Source organism: Macaca nemestrina, chromosome 7, assembly GCF_043159975.1.
Source record: "Macaca nemestrina isolate mMacNem1 chromosome 7, mMacNem.hap1, whole genome shotgun sequence".
In the NCBI taxonomy this organism is placed as follows: domain Eukaryota; kingdom Metazoa; phylum Chordata; class Mammalia; order Primates; family Cercopithecidae; genus Macaca; species Macaca nemestrina.
In genome coordinates this window covers 14,992,302-15,015,221 of record NC_092131.1, presented here as the reverse complement: position 1 = coordinate 15,015,221, position 22,920 = coordinate 14,992,302, and the positions used below count along the sequence as shown (strand labels likewise).

The window sequence follows — 22,920 nt, the reverse complement described above, 5'->3', positions numbered from 1 at the left end:
TATTTTTAGTAGAGACAGGGTTTCACCGTGTTAGCCAGGACTTATTTTTTATAAGAGTTGAGAACAGCTCACTGATTTGAGCATTCCCTTCTTCCCTTGCCTATTTTGTGAAATACTTATAAATGGTAACATGATGTGCTAGCAGAAAGTCAAAGAAAAGAAGGAGCAAAAACTACCAACTGGTTTAATCCTTAAACATTTCTATATTTGCTAAATATTTATTGAGTACCTACTGTATCTGAAGTATTGCACCATTTTTGTTAATCAAGAATTAACAAAATAATCAAGAATTACCAGGTGAGGTAGTTCATGCTTGAAATCCCAGCACTTTGGGAGACCAAGTCAGGAGGACTGCTTAAGCTCAGCAGTTTGAGCAATATAGTGAGACCTTGTCGCTACAAAAAATAAAAAAAGTAGGTGTGGTGGCACACACCTGTAGTCCCAGCTACTCAGAGGCTGATATGAGAGGATCACTTGAGCCTGGGACGTCAAGGCTGCAGTGAGCTCTCAGTGCACCACTACACTCCACCTTGAGTGACAGAGCGAGACCCTGTCTCAAAAAAAAAAAAAAAAAATTAACCATAGCGTGGCTTATGCCTGTAGTCCTAACTGCTTGGGAGGCTGAGGCAGGGAGATCACTTGAGGTCAGGAGTTCAAGATCAGCCTGGGCAACATAGTGAGACCCTCATCTCTAAAAAATATTTTTAATTAGGTACATGGTGGCATGTACCTGTAAGTCCCAGCTACTTGGGAGGCTAAGACATGAGGGTCACATGAGCCCAGGAGTTCAAGGCTGCAGTGAGCTGTGATCACCCCACTGTACTCTAGCATGGGCAGCAGAGAGAGACTTTGTTTCTTAAAAAGAAAGAACGAACCATAGGAAGATTTCTCTTAAAGGTTTTTCATCAAATTAGAAGAGAGAAAAACCTTTCTCCCATAGAATTAAGTTAACTTGTACAATTTGAAAAGAGATCAGCATCTTAATACATTGTCAAAAAAAAAAAATCACACATTGGAGTGAGTTAAGATTTATTCTGAATGCACAATAAAGAATTATGCTTATCATATTACTTTTGGGCTTTCTGCATGTAAGTTGAAAAAAAAATAGGTTGCCAGTTTGAATATTTTTTTCATTTTTCGCGCCTGTAATCCCAGCACTTTGGGAGGCCAAGGTGGGCAGAACACTTGAGGCCAGGAGTTCAAGACCAGCCAGGCCAACATAGCAAAACCCTGTCTCTACTGAAAATACAAAAAAATTAACTGGGCATGTGGTGCGGACCTGTAATCCCAGCTACTTGGGAGGCTGAGACAGGAGAATCACTTGAACCCAGAAGGCAGAGTTTGCAGTAAGCCAACATTGTGCCACTACACTCCAGTCTAGGTGACAGAGCCAGACTCTATCTCAAAAAAAAGAAAATATTCCATGGGAGTAGATGAAAACATACAGAGAAAAACATGAACCTTTATTTTTATCCCCTAATTAGACTTGTAAAGTTACCAAAAATTAATTTGAGATGATGCTAAGCTCTAAGCTATAAAGCGTCTAGGAGAAAGTATAGGAGAATCGTGCAATTTTCAGGCTGACAGATTTCTTAGAGAAGATACAAAAAGCACTAACTGTAGAAGAAAATGATAAATTGCTATTCATAAAAATTAAAATTTTCTTCTCTTCAAAAGACATCATTATAAAAATGAAAACAGGTAAGCCACAGACTGGGAGATAATATTTACTCTCTCTATACATATACATATATCTGATAAAGGATTTATAACCAGGATAAGCACTCTTAATAATAAGGTACACAGCAATTTCTTTTAAATAGGTAAAAGACTTGAATAGACCCTTCCAAAAAGAAGAAAAAAGCACACTTTGTTTTATTGCATTTCTCTTTATTGCAGTTTGCAAATACTGCATTTTTACCAAATTGAAAGTTTATGGCAACCCTGCATCAAGCAAGTCTATCCACACCATTTTTCCAACAGCATATGATCATTTCATGTCTGTGTCACATTTTGGTAATTGTCACAATATTTCTGATTTTTTTTATTATATCTGTTGTGGTGATCTGTGATCAGTGACCTTTCATGTAACTATTATAATTGTATTTGGGGCACTACAAATTGCACCCACATAAGACAGTGAACTTAATCCATAAATGTGTGTGTTCTGACAGCTCCATCAACTGGCCATTCCCACATCTCTTTCCCTGTCCTCAGGCCTTTCTAGTCTTTGAGACACAGCAATATTGAAATTAGGCCAATTAATAAATCTACAATGGCCTCTAGGTGTTCAAGTGAAAGGAAGAGTCACATGTTTCTCACATTAAGTGAAAAGCTGGAAGTGATTAAGCTTAGTGAGGAAGGTATGTCAAAAGGCAAGATAGGCCAAAGACTAGGCCTATTGCACAAGTTAGCCAAGTTTTAAATGCAAAGGAAAAGTTCTTGAAGGAAATTAAAAGTGCTGCTCTAGTGAACACACGAATGATAAGAAAGCCAAACAGCCTTATTGCTGACAAGGAGAAAGTTTGAGTGGCCTGGATAGATCAAACCAGCCACAATGTTCCTTTAAGCCAAAGCCTAATCCAGAGCAAGGCCCTAACTTTCTTCAATTCTATGAAGGCTAAGAGAGGTGAGGAAGCTGCAGAAGAGAAGTTTGAAGCTAGCAGAGATTTGGTTTATAAGGCATAAGGAAAGAAGCCATCTCCTAAATGTAAAAATGCAAAGTGAAGCAGCAAGTGCTAATGGAGAAATTGGTTATCTGGGAAAGAAAGAACCATAGAAAGATTTATCTTAAAGGTTTTTCATCAAATTAGAAGAGAGGAAAACCTTTCTCCCATAGAATTAAGTTATACAATTTGAAAAGAGATCAGCATCTTAATACATTGCCAAAAAAAAAAAAATCACACATTGGAGTGAATTAAGATTTATTCTGAATGTACAATAAAGAAGTTATCTGGGAGATCTAGCTAAGATCATTGATGAAAATGGCTGCACTAAACAATAGATTTTCAGTGTAGATGAAACAGCCTTCTATTGGAAGAAAATGCTATCTAGGACTTTCATAGTTGGAGAGGAGAAATCAATGCCTGGATTCAAAGCTTCAGAGGACAGGCTGACTGTCTTGTTAGGGGCTCCTGCTGCTGGTGACTTTGAGTTAAAGCCAGTGCTCATTTACAATTCTGCAAATCCTAAGACTCTTAAGAATGATGCTCAATCTGTGCTGCCTGTGCTCTGTACAGGGAACAACAAAGCCTGGGTGACAGCACATCTGTTCACAGCATGGTTTATTGAGTATTTTAAGCTCACTGTTGAGACCTACTGCTCAGAATGAAAGATTCCTTTTAAAATATTACTGCTTATTGACAACACTCCTGGTCACCCAAGAACTCTAATAGAGTACAAGGAGATTAGTGTTGTTTTCATACCTGCTAATACAGTATCCATTTGGCAGCCCAAGGTATAATTTTGACTTTCAGGTCTCATTATTTAATTAAATTAATTAACTTTCTTATTTTTATTTCTCGAGACAGAGCCTGATTCTGTTGCCCAGACTGGAGTACAGTGGCCTGATCTCAGCTCACTGCAACCTCTGCCTCTTGGGTTTAAGCAGTTCTTGTGCCTGAGTCTCCCAAGTAACTGGGATTACTGGTGTGTGCCACCACAGCGGGCTAATTTTTGTATTTTTGGTAGAGATGGGGTTTTGCCATGTTGGCCAGGTTGGTCTCGAACTCCTGGCCTCAAGCAATCCACCTGCCTCATCCTCCCAAAGTTCTGGGATTACAGGCATGAGCCACTGCACCTGACCAGTTAATTTGAGACAAGGTCCCACTCTGTCACCCAGGCTGGAATGCAGTGATGTGATTTTGGCTCACTGTAACCTCCACCTCCTGGGCTCACGTGATCCTTCAACCTCAGTTTCCTGAGTGGCTGGGATTACAAGTGTAAGCTACCACGCCTGGCTAATTTTGTTTATTGTTTGTAGAAATTAGGTCTCACTATGTTCCCCAGGCTGGTCTCAAACTCCTAGGCTCAAGTAATCCTCCCCACTCAGCCTCCCAGAGTGCCTAGATTACAGGAGTGAGCCACCGTGCCTGATGAGTCTTATCGCTTATGACATACTTTTTATAAGGCTATTACTGCCATAGATTCCTCAATTGGATCTTGAGGCACAGTCAATTGAGAACCTTCTGGAAAGGATTCACTACACTAGATGCCATTAAGAACATTTGTGATTCATGGGAGGAGGCCAAAATATCAACATTAACAGGAGTGTGGAAGAAACTGATTCCAACCCTCAAGGATGGCTTTGAGGAGTTCAAGACTTCATTGAAGGAAGTAATTGCACATGTGGTAGAAATAGCCAGAGAACTAGAATTAGAAATGGAGCCTGAAGATGTGGCTAAATTGCTGCAATCTCATTATACAATTTGAACAGATGACGAGTTGCTTCTTACTGATGAGCTAATAAAGTGGTTTCTTAAGATGGAATACACTTTTGGTGAAGATCCTGTGAACATTGTTGAAATGACAGCAAAGAATTTAGAATACTACATTAACTTAGTTGATGAAGCAGTGGCAGGGTTTGAAAGGATTGACTCCAGTTTTGAAAGAAGTTCTACCGTGAGTAAAATGCTATCAAGCATCATTACATGCTACTGGGAAATCTTTCATGAAAGGAAGAATCCATCAATGTGACAAACTTTGTTGTTATCTTATTTTAAGAAATTACCACATCCACCCCAGCCTTCAGCAGCCACCATTCTGATCAGTCAGCAGCCATCAACATCAAGGCAAGACTCTCCATCAACAAAAAGATTAGGACTCACTGAAGGCTCAAATGATGGTTAGCGTGTTTATTTAAAGCAAGCTTGGTCCGGGCGTAGTGGTTCACACCTGTAATCCCAGCACTTTGGGAGGCTGAGGCGGGTGGATCATCTGAGGTCAGGAGTTCAAGACCAGCCTGACCAGCATGGTGAAACCCCGTCTCTACTAAAAATACAAAATTAGCCAGGCATGGTGGCAGGCACCTGTAATCCCAGCTACTCAGGAGGCTGAGGCAGGAGAATCGCTTGAACCCAAGAGGCAGAGGTTTCAGTGAGCCAAGATCATACCATCGCACTCCAGCCTGGGCGGCAGAGTGAAACTCCATCTCAAAAAAAAAAAAAGCAAACTTGTCTGACCCATAGTCAGCCCAACACAAATTCGTAAACTTAAATCATTATGAGATTTTTTTGTGATTTTTTTTTTTTTTTAGCTCATCAGCTATCATTAGTGTTAGTGTATTTTATGTGTGGCCCAAGATAATTCTTCCACTGTGGCCCAGGAAAGCCAAAAGATTGGACATCCCTGATTTAAAATATGCACATTGTTATTTTAGACATAATGCTACTGCACTCTTAATACACTAGAGTATATTGTAAATACAGCTTTTTGTTGTTGTTGTTTTTTGGAGACAGGATACTGCTCTGTCACCTGGGCTGGAGTGCAGTGGTGCGATGGCAGCTCACTGCAGCCTCGACCTCCCAGGCTCTAGTGGTCCTCCCACCTCAGCCCCCCAAGGAGCTGGGACTATAGGCATGTGCCACCACACTCGGCTAATTTGTAAAATTTTTGTAGAGGTGGGGTCTTAATATGTTGCCCAAGCTGGTTTTGAATTCCTGGACTCAAGCAGTCCTACCTTGACCTCCCAAAGTGCTGGAATTACACACATGAGTCACCACACCTGGCCTAAATATAACTTTTATATGCACTGAGAAACCAAAAAATTCATGTGACTGACTTTATTGCAATATTCACTTTATTCCAGTGGACCAAACCCATATTATCTCTGAGGTGTGCCTGTATATGAATGATGAAATAAGCATGTGAATAGGTGCTCAGAGTCATCACTAAGGTATACTACCACACACCCACTAGAATGGCTGAAATGGAAAAGATTGGCAGTAGCACGTGTTGGTGAGGATGTGGTGTAGCTGGAACTCTCACCCACTGCTGGTAGAAGTGCACAGCAGCACAACCACTTTGGAAAACTGGCTATTTCTGATAAGGCTAACATACATCTAACCTGTGACCTCAGGTACTTACCCAGTGTAAATGAAGACGTATGACCACAAGAAGACTTGTACATGAATATTTATAACATGCTTGTTCATAAATAGCCCAAATTGGAAACAACCCAAATGTCTATCAGCCCCTAATGGATAAACAAATTGCAAACCATTCGGCAAACTAACACAACTCAGATGAATTTTTTTTTTTTAAGCCATATGCAAAAGGATTCATACTGTGTGATTCCACTCATAAGAAATTCAAGAACAGGCAAAACTAAATTCTGGTAATAGAAATCAGAATAGTGGTTGTCTAGGGTAATGGAAATATTCTTTGTTTTGATCTGGATGTTGGCTATACCGTCAAACATTTGTCACAATTCATTTTATGCTTAATACCTGGGTATTTCACTATATAGATTTTACCTTGATTAAAAAATCTTGAAGTATGTTGATTAGGGGATCATAGTACAATCCTAAAATTGAGCATTCTTTTAAAAATAGTAAACTTTAGTTTATACTGAAATTCCATCTGGTTATTTGTTATGGTGTGCTTAATTTGTGGGGAGTGTTGTAAAGAATTCGTAAGAAAGGAAGCTAATTTTTTAAGTGCCTGCCATATGACAGGTAGCATGTTAGGTGTTTTATATGTTAATTTAAGTAAGCATCGTATCCATGAACAAGGAAACAGGCTCAGATTTAATAGCTTTCCCAAGATATTGTAGCTAGGAAATGTCAGAGCTGGGGTTTTAAACTTAGATCAAACTTTTTTCAAACCTGTATTGATGTAGACAATGATTCTTACCCACATGAAGCTGACTTACAGTTTCATTGAGGAGGCAAAATTGACTCCCATAAAACAGCGTTATCGGAGTGACTGATAAATACCAAGACACTTACCAAGAAGGCTAAGATTAACCTGGGCTAGAGTGATTGGAGAGGACTTCAATAAAGAGTATGAAGTATGTTGATTAGGGGATCACAGTGCAATATTAAAATGGAGCATTCTTTTTTAAGTAGTAAATCTTAGTTTATATTCAATATAATTCCATCTGGTAGTTATTTGTTGTGGTGTGCTGAATTTGTGGGGAGTGCTGTAAGGGATTTATAAGAAAGAAAGGCAGGTGGAGCCTAGGTAAGAGAAGAGGACTGTTTCCAAATAGAGGAAACGTGGCCGGCAAAGCAGAGGCTGGATGAGAGTAGAGGGAGATGGTGACAGACATAGACACTACCAGATAGAACATGTAACGAAGGAAGTCGTTAAGTACCAACTTTCAACCAGAGCCTCCTAGGATAACTATCATTTACTGTCCCTAAATACCATGTGCAACAGGTGCTGTCATCTTCATGTACAGATGAGGAAACAGATTCAGAGAAGTACAGCAATTTACCCGAAGTCAAATAGCTTGAAAATTGCAGAGCAGAGATGAAAACCTCAGAGTGTGATCTTTGCACTGCACCATAACTGTTGAATGATGGAGGCTTTTGAATCCCCATTGAAAAGTATGGATTGTGTCCTCTAAACCCATGCTTTGAAATATTTTGACTGTGTTGCCTCAGTAAGAAATACAGTTTACATCCTGTCTCAATACTCACATGCACTTACATGTGCAAAACCGAAACAGGAGTTTCACAAAATTACACTTTTATATACTATGTGTTACATAAATATCAGAATATGTCCCATTCTATTCTGTTGCATTTTTTTAGATGCCGATTTTGACCCACCAAATTGATTTCATGACCCCACTGTTTTTGAAAATCACTTCTGTAGACATTGAGTCAGTATAGAGTTTAGAGAAATCCATGAATGCCACAGTTTACCTATGAAAATGTGGTAGTGTGATTTCTGTATTATAGGACTTTCATTTTATGTAACAATTTTGTGAACACTTTCTCTTTCAGCTTACCAATAAAACTTTAAGCAATAGCAGTCAGTCTGAATTAGAAAATCGACTCCACCAGCTAACAGAGACTCTCATCCAGAAACAGACCATGCTGGAGAGTCTCAGCACAGAAAAGAACTCGCTGGTCTTTCAACTGGAGCGCCTCGAACAGCAGATGAACTCCACCTCTGGAAGTAGTAGTAATGGGTCCTCGATTAATATGTCTGGAATTGACAATGGTGAAGGTAACCATAAAAGGAATCTCAAAAGAATATTTCATTCAAACATGGTTTTGAAAAATTACAGAAAGACCATTTTTATTTGAAAGAAAGTTCATCCAATGAAGGGCTCAATTTTCCATGCACTATTTAGTATTGTTGTTAGTGAACCAGATAATGGACTAGTTAATATTCCTCACTGGTATTAGACTTGGGGAAAATAGTCTGAGGATTGATAATTATATTGAAATGTCTGAGATACTTAAGAAGATGATGCTGATAAGGCGAGGAGTTCAGTAGAGAGGAGCTTTCAGGACACTTGAAACAAGATTTGCTTTAATAATCTTCCAGTAAATAATTACGAGTATTAGAGCTAATACCTGGTGCACATAACCATATCTGTGCTCTATAATTTTAATAAAGAAATCTATAGATTCCCAACATATGTAATAAAAAATAATGTGTAAGATAGTATAAGCATCAACAGATCAGATTTTTAATCTTGGAACTTCATAAAGTCTACAAATTGTCATTCAGCAAATTTCTCAGTTCTTTGGCTTTAAGTTATTTCTTTTAACAAAAAAAAATTGTTTAAGAGATACTGGGTGCCAGGTATGGGGATGGCATTGTAATTTAAATAGGGTGGGCAGGGAAGACCTCACTGAAAAGTTTCACTGCTTTAAAGTCCCAAAAGAGGTAAGATAGTGAACAATGAGGAGGCATAGAAAAAAACTTTTCCAGGCAGAAAGAGCAGGCACAAAGGCCCTGAGGCAGGCATGTTCCTGGCATGTTTCAGGAACAACAAGGAGGCTAGGGCCTCTGTAGACTGAGTGGAGATGACACTTGTGTAAGATGAATCCAGAGAGCTTGGAGTAGGCTGTTAAGGCCCATATGGGGACGTTTACTCTGAATGAGGTAGGAAGCCATTGAAGGATCTTGAGAGGGGGGACCGATCTGACTTGCACTTTAATAGGCTGCCTCTGACTACTGTATCAAGAATAGACTGCAAAGGGCTAAAAGTGGAATCAGGGAGACAGGGCGAGAGGAGGCCAGAGGTGGGTGGGTAGCCATTGCAGTAATCCATGTGAGAGATGGTAGTCTAGAACTGAGTGGGATTGTGAGGGTGGACTGAGAATTTATTTTAAAGGTGAGCTGACAGAATATGCTGGCAGATCAGATACAGAGTTTGAGAGAAAGGAGTCCAGGGTTTTGGCCTGAGCAGATGGAAGGATTGGAATTGTGATGTCCTGAGACAGGGAAATGGCAGCTGAGGCAGGTTGACAGCTAAGGCAAGAACTCCAAATTGTAGTGTCAGGCAGGCTTTGGGGTGCCTGTTAGACATCCAGATGGAAGTGAATAGGCAGTTGGATGAGTCTGGCAGGGGATGAAGCCTCTGGGCTGGAGTACACATTTGGGAGTCCTCTGCTTCATGGAGAGACCACCTGGCCTCACTCCTCCTCGCACAGGAACAGAGGGCCCATTAACACTTAGTATTTGTAAATTTCTTAATTTTTGCTAAAATCATTTTCTTATTTAAAAAAATTTTCTTGTTGTGGATACGGACGTTTAAACGTTTATGTCATCAGATTTACCTGTCCTTTCTTTATAGTTTCATCTACTTTGGGGTGATGCTTAGAAAGTTGCCCTTGAAAATTTCTTCCACATGTAATCCAGTGTATTTCCTATTATAATTGTCTTAGTTAATTTTTATGTCAGTACACTAATTTATTTTTTTATTTAAACAGGCACTCGTCTGCGAAATGTTCCTGTTCTTTTTAATGACACAGAAACTAATCTGGCAGGAATGTACGGAAAAGTTCGCAAAGCTGCTAGTTCAATCGATCAGTTTAGGTAAGCACAGCCAGTAGGGATGAGTGATGGACCATCAGCTGTTTTTATGTTTTTCAGGGCTTCAATCACAGTGACTCCCATCAGGCAGAGTCTATATTTAAAGTGACTTACTCCTTTCATGAGATTTCAGTGTCAAGAAATTATGTCAAGGGGCTGCCAATGCCTACATTTTATTGAAGATGATTAACCCTGACTTGTGTCTCTTCTTTCTATAATAAGTTCTATTTTTAAAAACTTCATTAGATTTTATTGAGAAAGCCTCTGCTTCATGTAAAAGTATCCATTTGAATGGTTTATCCCAGGATTTTATCATGTGATTAGAATAAAAGATGCTATTATATATAACTGAACAGTAATCATGGTATTATATATTTTATATAGATAACAAAATTTATGTTTATATGTAAGTTTTTATATTAGCAGACATCTGCCTTATCAAAAAAAATACTTTAATAGTTTACATATAGCCTTGATAAGGTTCTTGTCTAAATAACCTACTGTGCCTTTTTTCTTTGTAGTGTTTATAATGAAAAGTTTTAATGAATTATGGCATAATCTTTTTATACCTTTTTGTGTCAGAATTGAGCTGTTGTATTAAAAATAAGAAGAATGATATACCAAGATGACTGAAGCCTCAGAAATAGGGTGCCACAGCCATTATCTCCAAATCAAGCACATCTAGTTCAACTATTCATTTGTTCAACATACATAGTTGTTTGAGAACCTGTGTGCAAGACATTGTGCTAGTGGCAATGAAAGAAGCAGAAAAAGGGGTATTTGCTTCTACATGTACCTGTTTTGATAGGGAAAAAATGTTGCAGAGGCATAATAGGTCTGGACAGTATATTGCTTCCACACTATTTATTCAAATGCATGAGTTTTTATAGTTTTGTACCTTTTAGAAGCATGTATCTGTGCAAAAGCTTCTAGATTGCTATTTACAGGTTAATGCCAACCAAACTCTTTCTTTCCCCAGTCACATAGTTGGCACCCACCTTATCTTTCGTAACTTCTTTAATTCCACTAAAAAAGATTTAGACTGGGTGCGGTCGCTCACGTCTATAATCCCACCACTTTGGGAGGCTGAGGCAGGTGGATCACCTGAGGTCAGGAGTTTGAGAGCAGCCTGGCCAACATGGTGAAACCTTGTCTCTACTAAAAATACAAAAAAATTAGCCAGGTGTGGTAATAGCGGCATGCCTGTAATCCCAGCTACTCGGGAGGCTGAGGCTGGAGAATTGCTTGAACCCAGGAAGCGGAGGTTGCAGTGGGCAGAGATCGTGCCATTGCACTCCAGCCTGGGCGACAAGAGTGAAACTCTGTCTCAAAAAAAAAAAAAAAAACGAAGATTTAGAGAGGGATCAAGTTTGCCTCCTACAATTGTGGCCCTAGAATTAAGAGAAATACCTGTGCTGAAGTTTTAACAGCCAAGCCCCAAATAATGATAAGGGCATTTTATCATTTCTATATTACTATTTCTATATTACTATTTCTGTGACATTTCTATATTACTATTTCAAGTAATCATTTAACAATCTGCTATAAAAATTATTCTTCTGTGGTAGCCACATAGTTTAAATGAGTGAAATTTATCAGCATCATTAGATATTGCCAGAGGAAGATTTGTTTTGAGTGTGACTCTCTTCTTCTCTCTCCTCTCTCCTCCATACCTGTGTCTGCACAGTATTCGCCTGGGAATTTTTCTCCGAAGATACCCCATAGCGCGAGTTTTTGTAATTATATATATGGTAAGTAAACTTGTTTGAATAAACAATGCTGCATTTGATTTTTAACTAGTTTTTTTTTTTTGTTTTTTTTTTTTTTTGAGACGGAGTCTCACTCAGTCGCCCAGGCTGGAGTGCAGTGGCTGGATCTCAGCTCACTGCAAGCTCCGCCTCCCGGGTTCACGCCATTCTCCTGCCTCAGCCTCCCGTGTAGCTGGGACTACAGGCGCCCGCCTCCTCGCCCGGCTAGTTTTTTGTATTTTTTAGTAGAGACGGGGTTTCACCGTGTTCGCCAGGATGGTCTCGATCTCCTGACCTCGTGATCCGCCCATCTCGGCCTCCCAAAGTGCTGGGATTACAGGCTTGAGCCACCGCGCCCGGCCTTTTTTTTTTTTTTTTTTTTGGCTGCTGATCTTATTGATGTTTTAGCAATCAATTTTTTTTTTGAAACAGGGTCTGGCTCTTGTGCCAAGGCTGGAGTGCAGTGGTGCGATCTTGGCTTACTGCTGCCTCTACCTCCCAGGCTCAAGCCATCCTCCCACCTTTGCCTCCTAAGTAGCTGGGACTGCAGGCGTGCACCACCACGTCCAGCTAAGTTTTGTATTTTTTGTAGAGATAGGGTTTCACCATGTTGCCCAGGATGGTCTCAAACTTCTGGGCTCAAGTGATCCTCCACCTTGGCCTTCCAAAGTGCTGGGACTACAGGCATGCGCCACTGCACCCAGCCAGCAGACAGTTTGGAAAGAGAGAACTCAGTTTTAGTAATTAAGATTTCTTTTGGTAGAGTATAAATTGACAATTCATTATGTCTAGAATATAAATTCCTCAAAGACTCTTCCTACAAATGAAATGAAATTAAATGCAGTCTAATAGTTACCTCCATTTTAAAGCCCTTCTAATGATAAAAACAATTTGAATACAAAACAGTTTTTTATCTTGATGTTGTACAGTTGCTTTAATTGTTTTCATGGGTTTTGCTTTATTTTCTAAAAGAGCCTCAAGGTTGATTTACTTTCTCCCAGATTTCTTGCCTCTAGTAAAATGGTTATGGTAGTTTGGATGCCATTTCGCATGTACTGTGTGCCTAAGAAGGCTACTATTTGGAGTGGGTATGTCTAAAAGTAGTTGGGTTGAATTAAGATGGGCTGTTTTCTTGAAAAGAAACTTCTTTAAAATGAAATGAAATTTCTTTTCTTTAAAAAGAAATTTCTCTGTGATCCACTAGAGGGAAGAGTTATTCCTTTAAATAACAGGTTTTGTATTTTTGTTTTGTTTTGTTTTGTGTTCTGAGACTGAGTCTTGCTCTGTCACCCAGGCTGGAGTGCAGTGGCATGATCTTGGCTCACTGCAATCTCCGCCTCCCGGGTTCAAGCGATGCTCCTGCCTCAGCTTCCTGAGTAGCTGGGGCTACAGGCACGCGCCACTGCACCCAGAGAATTTTTGTATGTTTAGGAGATGAGTTTTCACTATGTTGGCAATTTTTGTGTATTTAGGAGATGGGTTTTCACTCTGTTGGCCAAGCTGATCTCAAACTCCTGACCTCAAGTGATCTGCCCGCCGCAGCCTCCCAAAGTGCTGAGATTACAGGCATGAGCCACTGCACCTAGCATAATAACAAGTTTTTAAAAAGAAAAGCGTGGGGAGTACAAAAAAATTGAATGCTATCAGAAAGCATTCAGAATGTGCCCCAGAGGGGTTGATTTCCCAGGTGTTAGTGATTATGAGTAACACAGGCACTGTCATGAGGTAGTGCCCAGGAGATGTGATTTCTGGCACACCACAAAGTGGTGAGGCTTTGTAGTCCAGCCTGGGCGACAAGAACGAGTGGAATCTTGTATCATTTCAGTACTGCCGTGAGGGAATTAAATTTGTCACTGTGGATCGTGTTCTGGGCCCTATGTCAGCCTCTGAAACCTGACACATTATTCCTGTCTAGAATATTTTCCCATCTCTTCTTCACCAAACATTGGTTAAACTCTCTTTCAAAATACCGACTATAACTGTTCTAAAAATGTTTTCTAACCAACTTCACGTGTATCTAGCAGTTTTAATCACTCTGCATTATAATCACCTGATTGATTATTTTGCATACACATGCATATTGTGAATGTGTTAAAGTTCAGGGCTTACTCCTCTCAACTGAATTCTGTAAGAGTAGCAAGTCTTTATTACCCTCCATTGCACTGAGCTCATTTAGTTGTTTCTTTCATTCATTCCTTCATGTGTCCCATAGGGGATACTGAGGCAGGTAAGACATAATGCCTGCCCTCGGTGTACAGTGGGCCTTTGGTAAAGATTGGTTTATTGGCTAATCCACAAATTGCTTTTTCTTTCTCTAGGCTTTGCTCCACCTCTGGGTCATGATTGTTCTGTTGACTTATACACCAGAAATGCACCACGACCAACCATATGGCAAATGAACCAAGCCCAGTTGTTGCAGTGATTGGTTGTCTTTTTGTAGACTTGGGATCTGCAAGAAGGCCAGTTGCCTAAAATTTCTGAGAACAGTGCACAAGATTATTTTATCACTATAAGCTTTTAACTTTTTAAGTTATTATACAAGTATTCTACCTAAATCTTCCTATTTCCTTTAAATGGTAAGAGTTTCTAAAACACAATAATTTAACAAGCTCAGCTCTGCTTTTTCTGAGTTCAGTGGTCCTAATATATATGTAGAGAAAGCTGCTGGGGTTGTTTATCTCTGTACAGACCATCTGTATGTTAGGTGACATTGATTATGGGTTATAATCAGGGAAACTAATTGTATTTAGTGACAAAAATAAAAAGTTTTCTTTTTTGATAATTCAGTCTGCTTTTGGATTTTCATATATTTAACTTTGCAAAGAGAGATTTACTTTTTACATGTTATAGGCCTGATTGGTGTAAATCTTTTTATAAATACATAAATAAAAGAAAAATGCACATTTTTCTTTTCTAAAATAATGGTTTTTCATCCCCATTAAACAAGACCTTTCCAGGTGGACTTTAGTGTATAGAACCAGAAAGAAAGTAGCTGAAGTCACTTGTTAGTAATTCTTAGTGTTTGCCACTTCTTTCCAGTGGACGCTCCTGTCTTCCCCTTTCTATCTCCTTGTGCTGTCTTTCTTGGATTCTTACTCACTCACTCATTGACTTCCTCCTCCCTTTTTCCTTTTCTCCAGCCTATACATTGGGTTAGCTCATGATACTCATAACCCCTGCTTGTAGCATTTAGGTATCAAATCTGCCTTAGCAACCTGTGCTTTTTTAAGGTACTCTAGTGCAGAGATATTCTTCAAAATGAGACGTTTTGTTTGAAAATGTCCATTGTGTTGTCTCTTTTACATTGGGTCCAATGTATTATCTGTTTTGACTTTCATCTACATGTCTGAATTCTTTTTATTTTTTAAAGAGACAGAGTCTTACTCTGTCACCAAGGCTGGAGTTCAGTGGCACAATCATAGCTAGCTGCAGCCTCGAACTCTTGGACTCAAGTGATCCCCCGGCCTTAGGCTTCTGAGTAGCTGGGATTACAGGCTTGAGCTACCACACCCAGCAAAGAGCAGTTTTAAATTTTGAGGTGTCCAATTTGACAGTTTTATAATTTTCTTGTTCATACTTTGTCTTCCTATCACAGAAACCTTTGCCTAACCCAAGGTTACGAAGATTTTCTCCTATCATTTCATCTAGAAATTTTATGCTTTTAGGTTTTCCATTTAAGTTTATGATCCATGTTGAATTAATTTTTATATCTATACATCCTCCAACTTGATTTAAACTTTCTCTTTTTTTTTTTTAATTTTTAGAAATGGGGTCTTACTGTGGCCCCCAGGGTAGAGTGCAGGGGCACCATCATAGCTCACTGCAGCCGCAAACTCCTAGGCTTAGGCAGTCCTCCCACCTCAGCCTCAAAAGGAATTGTGACTACAGGCATGCACCACCACGCTTGGCTCATTATTTTTTTTCTTTCTTTCTTTCTTTTTTTTTTTTTGTAGAGATAGGGTCTCACTATGTTACCCAGATTGGTCTCAAACTCCTGGCCTCAAGCAGTCCTCCCACCTCGGCCTCCTAAGGTGTGGGAATTACAAGCGTAAGCCACTGTACATGTCTGAATTCTTAAGTCGTTCTGTCACCCGGCTACTCTCTTCATAAGTAATTAATATATGTGGATCTTGGGCTGAGCAAGGGCTTAGTCCTTCCTATCAGGGGGAACATCTTGGGAGCAGTCTGCTTGGTGCTTCACTGAAAGCCTGACTGAAGTTTCTACTCTTTAAATGTGTCTCCATCATGACTTTAATTGACATAGGAGCCCTATAAATTCTTCAGAAGTTCTGGTACACTATTAGATGTGTATGTTTCTTATTTTTCATCAGAAAATGAAGTTTTAAAGGTCATCTTAAGTATGTTTGGGCCTTTTTTTCCAACTTGGCATGGGTGAAAAATGCAGCAAGTTCCCCATCATATGAAAGCAGATGTTGGGATTGGAGGTACAGGCACATGACTAAGTCTGTCTAGGACTTATGGCACAGTCTTACTCAGGTGTGGTAGCCCATTACTGTCTAAGCTGTTAAGTCAGGGCTGCTCTCAAACAGAATAGAGTAACAGTTTAGTCTTGTGAATATATTTTATTTTATTTTATTCTATTCTATTCTATTTTATTTATTTAATTTATTTTATATTTTATTTTATTTTGTTTTATTTTATTTTTTATTATTTTTGAGACAGAGCCCCACATTATCTAGGCTGGAGTGCAGTGTTACGATCTTGGCTCACTGCACCTTCCACCTCCTGGGTTCAAGCGATTCTCCTGCCTCATTCTCGCGAGTAGCTGGGATTATAGGCATGTGCCACCACGCCCAGCTAATTTTTGTATTTTTAGTAGAGCTGGGGTTTTACCATGTTGGCCAGGTTGGTCTCCAACTCCTGACCTCAGGTGATCTGCCCACCTCGACCTCCAAAAGTGCTGGGATTACAGGAGTGAGCCACCACGCCTGGCCTTGTTAATGTATTTTAAAGGTTTGGTATTTTTTCCCCTCTCTTCTGATTTGGAAATACTTCTGGAAAATGATTAAAACCAGGTTACAAACTTCAAACAGAAACAGCACATGCTTCATCATCAGGTATTGCCAGACTTTCCATCTCCGTGGATGTCCTCCTGGCTTTTGTTGAGCTGTCTCTAAGTCCTTCGTTCAGTCTTTACACATTCTTGCCTTTGGAAATAGTTTGACAGCGTGCTTCCGGGATTGTTTTCTGCAGTTACTTAAATATTTAATTGGGTTTCAGTTTCAGGAATCTTGACTACTAACAAACTAGGCAGTTTTTTAAAGTGCTACCATTCACTTATCCTCAGATGACACAAAACTTTCTTGACCTAATTAAAGGGGTTGCATGAGAGCAGAGTTTTTTCCTTCTCAAATTGATGTATTTATTTAAAGACACTGTCAATTGTATGCATATATTTACACATACATATATATTATCAGAGCTCTTCTGCTTTTTATTTATAGTTGTCAATTGGAAAATAAGATTATTCTAAAATTTCCCTTTCTCTAGACTTTCTGCTTACTGAAAAACACCATTTTGGGCCAGGCGTGCTGGCTAACGCTTGTAATCCTAGCACTTTGGGAGACCGAGGTGGGAGGATCGCTTGAGCTCAGGAATTTGAAACCAGCCTGGGTAACGTATTTTAAAAAAATAGAAAGAAAATGCCATATTTATTTCTATGGAACAAAAACTTCGAAGAAAAAGCATGGATTTTATTAAAATATGGTGGAAATAGGCTTTCCCTGTTAACCCTGTAAATGAGGGAAGAGAATGTCTGGTCAGGGCAGTTCAGCTTTACCTTAAAACTAAGACCCATCTCACCCTGTGGGGCAGGGAGGTGGAAGCTGCTTAAATGTGTCTTGCTGGACGCCAGCTCCCTGGTGTAAGAGGCCAGCTGAGTGTTGGAAAGGCTGGTATGGGTGTCTTGGTCTGGTCGGAAGTAGAAGGAAGGACTGGTAAAGTCTCAGGGGTAGTTAAGGACTAAAGACCTAAGGGACTTCAGGCTCTAATTGGCCAGAAAAAAGAAATACCTGAGAAAGGTGTCTTTGTGGCTGTTCTGCACACATTGAGACTGATACTATATTCCTATTCTTTCCCGAATGAGAAGAACATGAGTTAAATGATTCTGAACTTAATACTTCTTTTTTTGGTGGGCGGGGGACGGAGTCTTGTTCTGTCGCCCAGTCTGGAGTGCAGTGGCGCGATCTCAGCTCACCACAACCTCCGCCTCCCGGGTTTAAGCAATTCTCCCTGCCTCAGCCTCCTAAGTAGCTGGGATTACAGGTCTCTGCCACCATGCCCAGCTGATTTTTGTATTTTTTTAGTAGAGACGGGGTTTTGCCATGTTGTCCAGGCTGGTCTCAAACTCCTGACCTCTGGTGATCCACTCTCCTCAGCTTCCCAAAGTCCTGGTATTAAACAGGCATGAGCCAATGAGCCCGGCCCCAAACTTCCGTACTTCTAATCGGCGATCTGCTTTCGAGACACGATAAAAACACACAAACACCTCAAAATAAGTGAAACTCTTTCATAAGCACACTTGAGCGACAAGCATGCTACATATGGAAGGCTTATTTATAGAAGATGTCTCAAGGAGAAAAGTGGGTAGTGAAATAATTTTGTTTTAAATCACGATAAGACTGCAAAGTAATTTGAATTATGAGGACCCCTTGTACTAGCCACTGGAACTGGGGATAGAGTGGTCAGCAACCACAGAGTCCCTGCCCCTGTGGAGCTTTCACTGAAGTGGGAAAGACAAGACTGCAAACATACACATCACGTCACTCAGCATTAAGTGTATGAAGAAAAATAGAGTGGGGTGAAGGTAGAGAGTAGGTTGGAGGGTAACCAGCAAAGTTCTCTCTGCAGGCAGAGCATGAAGATGGTGGGCCATGTGAAATACAGGGTGGGATTTCTACGCAGTAGGTTCAGCAAGAAGCACAAAGCCTCTGAGTGGGCATGCGCTTAGTGTGTTGGAGAACTAGACTGGCAGGAAGGCCAGAGTGGCTGGAGGGGGACAAGAGGAGGAGAGGAGGAGGGTGGAGCCAACCCTGTAGGGACCAGTAGGCCAGCGTTATTTTGTATTTTGTATTAAAAATCACTTTTTGTTTCTGCTTGGTAACCCCCTCTGCCCCTGAACCACTACCTTCTTTAAACAGAGAAAACCTTTAAAAATCTATGTTTGGGCATCTACAGACTGCAGTTGTTCCACATGCAAATGCTGAATAGTAATAATTCATTTTGTGGAGAACAGGCTGTACCTGAGGAGGTACTTTGCTATGTATTAAGAACACCAAATTAGTGAATTTGTAGATTCCCCAAAAACTTTTGGTCTCCACATTCACAGTCAACTCATCTTTATTCAAGTCAGGGACGAACCAAAAAATGTAATCAAGAGTAGAGCCCTTCGTGTCTGAAGGCAAACATCTTCCATCCTTTGACCAACCTTAGTGTGACTCACCACCACTCTCATGCTGCCAGAACTCATAATCTGAAATGGCTTCGGACCTTTCTGATCTCCTGAGGGGAATGACATTGCTTTTTTAGCCACTATCGTATCCCCAGTGCCTAGAACAGTGTCTGGCACGTAACTGGCCTGCACTTGATGTTCAATGAACTTCACTGAATCGGGCAAAGCACTCAGCTCATGCACGAGTCTTTAGAGCTTCCTAGACCTTCACTCAGCATCTATCCTATTTATACAGCTCATCTGGTTTCTAAAACCATAGTGAAGAGAAATTGCAACTGGCCAGGTACGTTGACAATAGTGTGGATTTAGATCGAGCAGCTTGGCAGGGCTTCCCTCAAAATGGGAAAAGCCATACGAATTTAAAAGCAAAAGATGGCCTGAAGATATTGCTGGCCATAGATGTTCATAGTTTTGTTAGTCTGTTTTGGCTGCTATAACAAAAGAACATAGACTGGCTTATCAACAACACAGGTTTACTTCTCACAGTTCTGGAGACTGGGAAGTCCAAGATGAAGGCATCAGCAGATGTGGTGTCTAGTGAGGGTCCTCTTCCTCTCAGACAGTCTTCTTACAGTAACCTCACATGGCAGAAGGGGCGAGGGATCTCTCCGGGGCTTCTTTTTTGTTGTTTGGTTTTGTTTTCTTGAGACGGAGTCTCGCTCTGTCGCCTAGGCTGGAGTGCAGTGGCGCGATTTTGGCTCACTGCAACCTCCACCTCCCAGGTTCACACCATTCTCCTGTCTGGGGCCTCTTTTATGGGCACTTATCCCATTCTTAATCCATCCTTAGGAGGTAATCACTTCCAAAGACACCACCTGCAAATAAACTTAGCTACTAGCAATTTGCTTTAATTCATAAACATGGCACAAGTCACTTGAATCAAAGAATTAAAACTTAATTAGGACTAGAACACATATTCTCAACATAGGTGATGTCACCCCCAAGGGGGTTAAATTTCCTTGGAGGGTAAAGATACCTTACTGTTTTCATCACTACATACTGCATGCATAAAGAGCCCAGATATGCATGCAATATGTAACAGTGTATCTGTGGTATTAGGATTGTACGTGTGGGCTGGGCATGGTGGCTCATGCCTATAATCCCAGTACTTTGGGAAGCCAGGATAAGCAGATTGCTTGAGCTCAGGAGTTCACAACCAGCCTGGGAAGCATGGTGAAACCCCATCTCTACCAAAAAAAAAAAAAGCCGGTTGTGGTGGCATGCATCTATAGTCCCAGCTACTCAGTAGGCTGAGGTGGGAGGTTTACTTGAGCCTGGGAAGTTGAGGCTGTAGTGAGCTGTGATCATGCCACTGCACTCCAGCCTGGACAGCAGAGCAAAACCTTGTCTCAAAAAAATAAAAAAGATATACAGTAGTCATACAGGTAGTAATGTAAAAAAGACATACAGGTAGTAATAATGAAAAAAAATTGAGAAACACTGGGCTAGAATGATAAGGCAGAGACCTGTTTCCTGCCCTCATGGAGCCTACATTCTAACAAACGAAACTGGATTTTTATTAAAATTTTACATCAATACATACATATTATTGGGGTACATGTGATAATACATTCACATAATTTGTAAAGATTAGTGTCATTGGGACATTCATCACCTTAATTATTTTTCTTTATGCTGGAAATATTCTAAATATCCTAGCCATTTAAAAATGTAAAATAGATTATTGTGAACTATAGTCACCCTATGGATTTATCAAACAGTGGGTCTTACTCCATCAACTATTTGTATCCATTAATTGGCCTCTCTTCATTCCCTCCTCCCCGCTACCTTTCCTGGTCTCTGGTAACTGCCAGTCCACTCCATGAGATCCAATTTTTTACCTCCCACATATGAGTCAGTACATGCAATATTTGTTTTTCTGTGCCTGGTTTATTTTACTGAACATAATGACCTCCAGTTCCATCCATGTTGCTACAAATGACAGGATTTCATTCTTTTTATGGCTGAGTAATATTCCATTGTGTGTATATGCCACATTTTCTTTATCCGTTCATCCATAAATAGGCACTTAGGTTGATTCTATGTTTTGGCTATTGTGAAAAGGAAACTGGTTTTTGAAGTCATGCATGACCTGACCCTCACTACCCCATGACTTTCAAGCCACTCCCCACATCTCATTCTACCCTCGTCTCTTGACTACTATGCTAGCCTATTACTGTTCTGATTATTACTGCCTGTCCCACTTCCTGCCCCACTGATATCAGCCTTGGCCACATGACCTGACTTTCTTTGACTCACCAGCCAAATATTAGTGGTGAAATATTAGTGGAACAGTTCCCTTCCTCAGCAGAAGCTTTAAGAGTCATCTGTGGCTCTGATACCTAACTCGTTCCCCCTCCATGAGTTTAGCATGTCCCAGATAGGGGCTGTCCTTCAGCCTAGGCCCTGGAATGAAGCATGTCCACAGTGGACATGTGGCTGGAATGAAAAGTAAATCTTTGCTTTTGTGGATTCCTGAAATTAGAAGGAATAGCTAACAATAGCTGACTAGTGTGTCCACCAGTGCACTAACCAAGCTTTCTTCCTGCTTCCAGACCTTTCCTTCTTGACTTTTGTCCCCTCCTAATGTCAGCATAGATGCCACTTAGTGAAATCAGAACTCCATCTTTCCCTGCAAAAAGAAAAAAAATAGTAGCCTAGATGTTTGTAGGCAGAATGATGCTCCCCTACAAAGATGCCTGTGCCCTTCTTTGCCCTCGTCACTGAAACCTGTAAATATGTCATCTTACAAGGCAAAGGGGGTGTTGCCAATATGGTTAAGGATCACAAAATATGGAGATTTTCCTGAATTACCCCACAGGGATCCTTAAAAGATGGAAAAGGAAGCAGAAGAATCAGAGACGACGATGTGACAAGGGAAGCAGAGGTTGCAGCAATGCCGTTCTTGGCTTTGAAGGTGGAGGAAGGAAGGGGTTCTGAGCCACAGACTGCAGGAGGCCTCTAGAAGCTGAAAAAGATGAGGAAACAGATTCTCCCCTAAAGCCTTTACAAAGAAATGTAGCCCTGCTGACACCTTGATTTTAGCCCAGTGAAACCTACTCCAGACTTATGCTCTCTAGAACTGCAAGATAATAAATTTGTGTTGTTTTAAGCCACAAAGTTTGTGGAAATTTGTTACAGCAGCTGTAGAATATGGGCATGGCATCCCTCCCTGGTGAGGAGCTCCCACAACACCCTCATCACAGTCCTTGTGCTTCACAGAGCTGCCTCTTCACTTTCCACCCCACCAGCTGGACTCCAGGCTTGACATTTCAACTCTATCACAGTTGTCTCTTCGGAGCTCAGAATAGTGCAAGGAACTTAGTAAGTGCTCAGTGCAGATTTGTCAGATGAACAGTTTTCAAAACCAGGACTTAGAGCTGAATGCTACTATTTTTCTGACTTGATGACTTAAGTAGCTGTGGTCCTTAGAAGCCACTTACCATCTCTGACCCTCAATTTCCTTGTTAAAAATGGAGAAAATGCCACCATCACAAAGACGTCCCCCATAGGGAAACAGAGCATTTTCTATGTTGTAAAGTGCATTCCAATTTGAGTTTTATTGGATGGCATGTTTATAAAGTCGAATGAAGCTGAGATAGTGAAAAGCGGCCCTGCTAGACAATCAACCATGTGTCCAGCAGAATATAAACAATACTCAGAACGACATTGACAAGGCCAGTCTTGGGAGCACAAAAATTA

The 22,920-nt window shown here is 40.5% G+C and overlaps 1 protein-coding gene across 3 annotated transcripts in view; it reads left to right on the top strand.

The window, feature by feature from the left end:
* The window catches only part of LOC105467532 (golgin A5), a 46,072-nt gene extending 31,543 nt beyond the window's left edge, over positions 1-14,529 (top strand). For 2 of the 3 annotated variants that reach the window (XM_011717184.2, XM_011717183.2), the window contains exons 10-13: positions 7,953-8,178; positions 9,897-10,002; positions 11,687-11,750; positions 14,066-14,529. In XM_011717184.2, the coding sequence (XP_011715486.2) occupies positions 7,953-8,178; positions 9,897-10,002; positions 11,687-11,750; positions 14,066-14,146 (477 nt within the window). In that variant the 3' untranslated portion in view covers positions 14,147-14,529. The remainder of the gene's footprint in view (positions 1-7,952; positions 8,179-9,896; positions 10,003-11,686; positions 11,751-14,065) is intronic. The other variant, XM_011717186.2, reaches the window with a different exon arrangement.
* Positions 14,530-22,920: the final 8,391 nt, after the last annotated feature.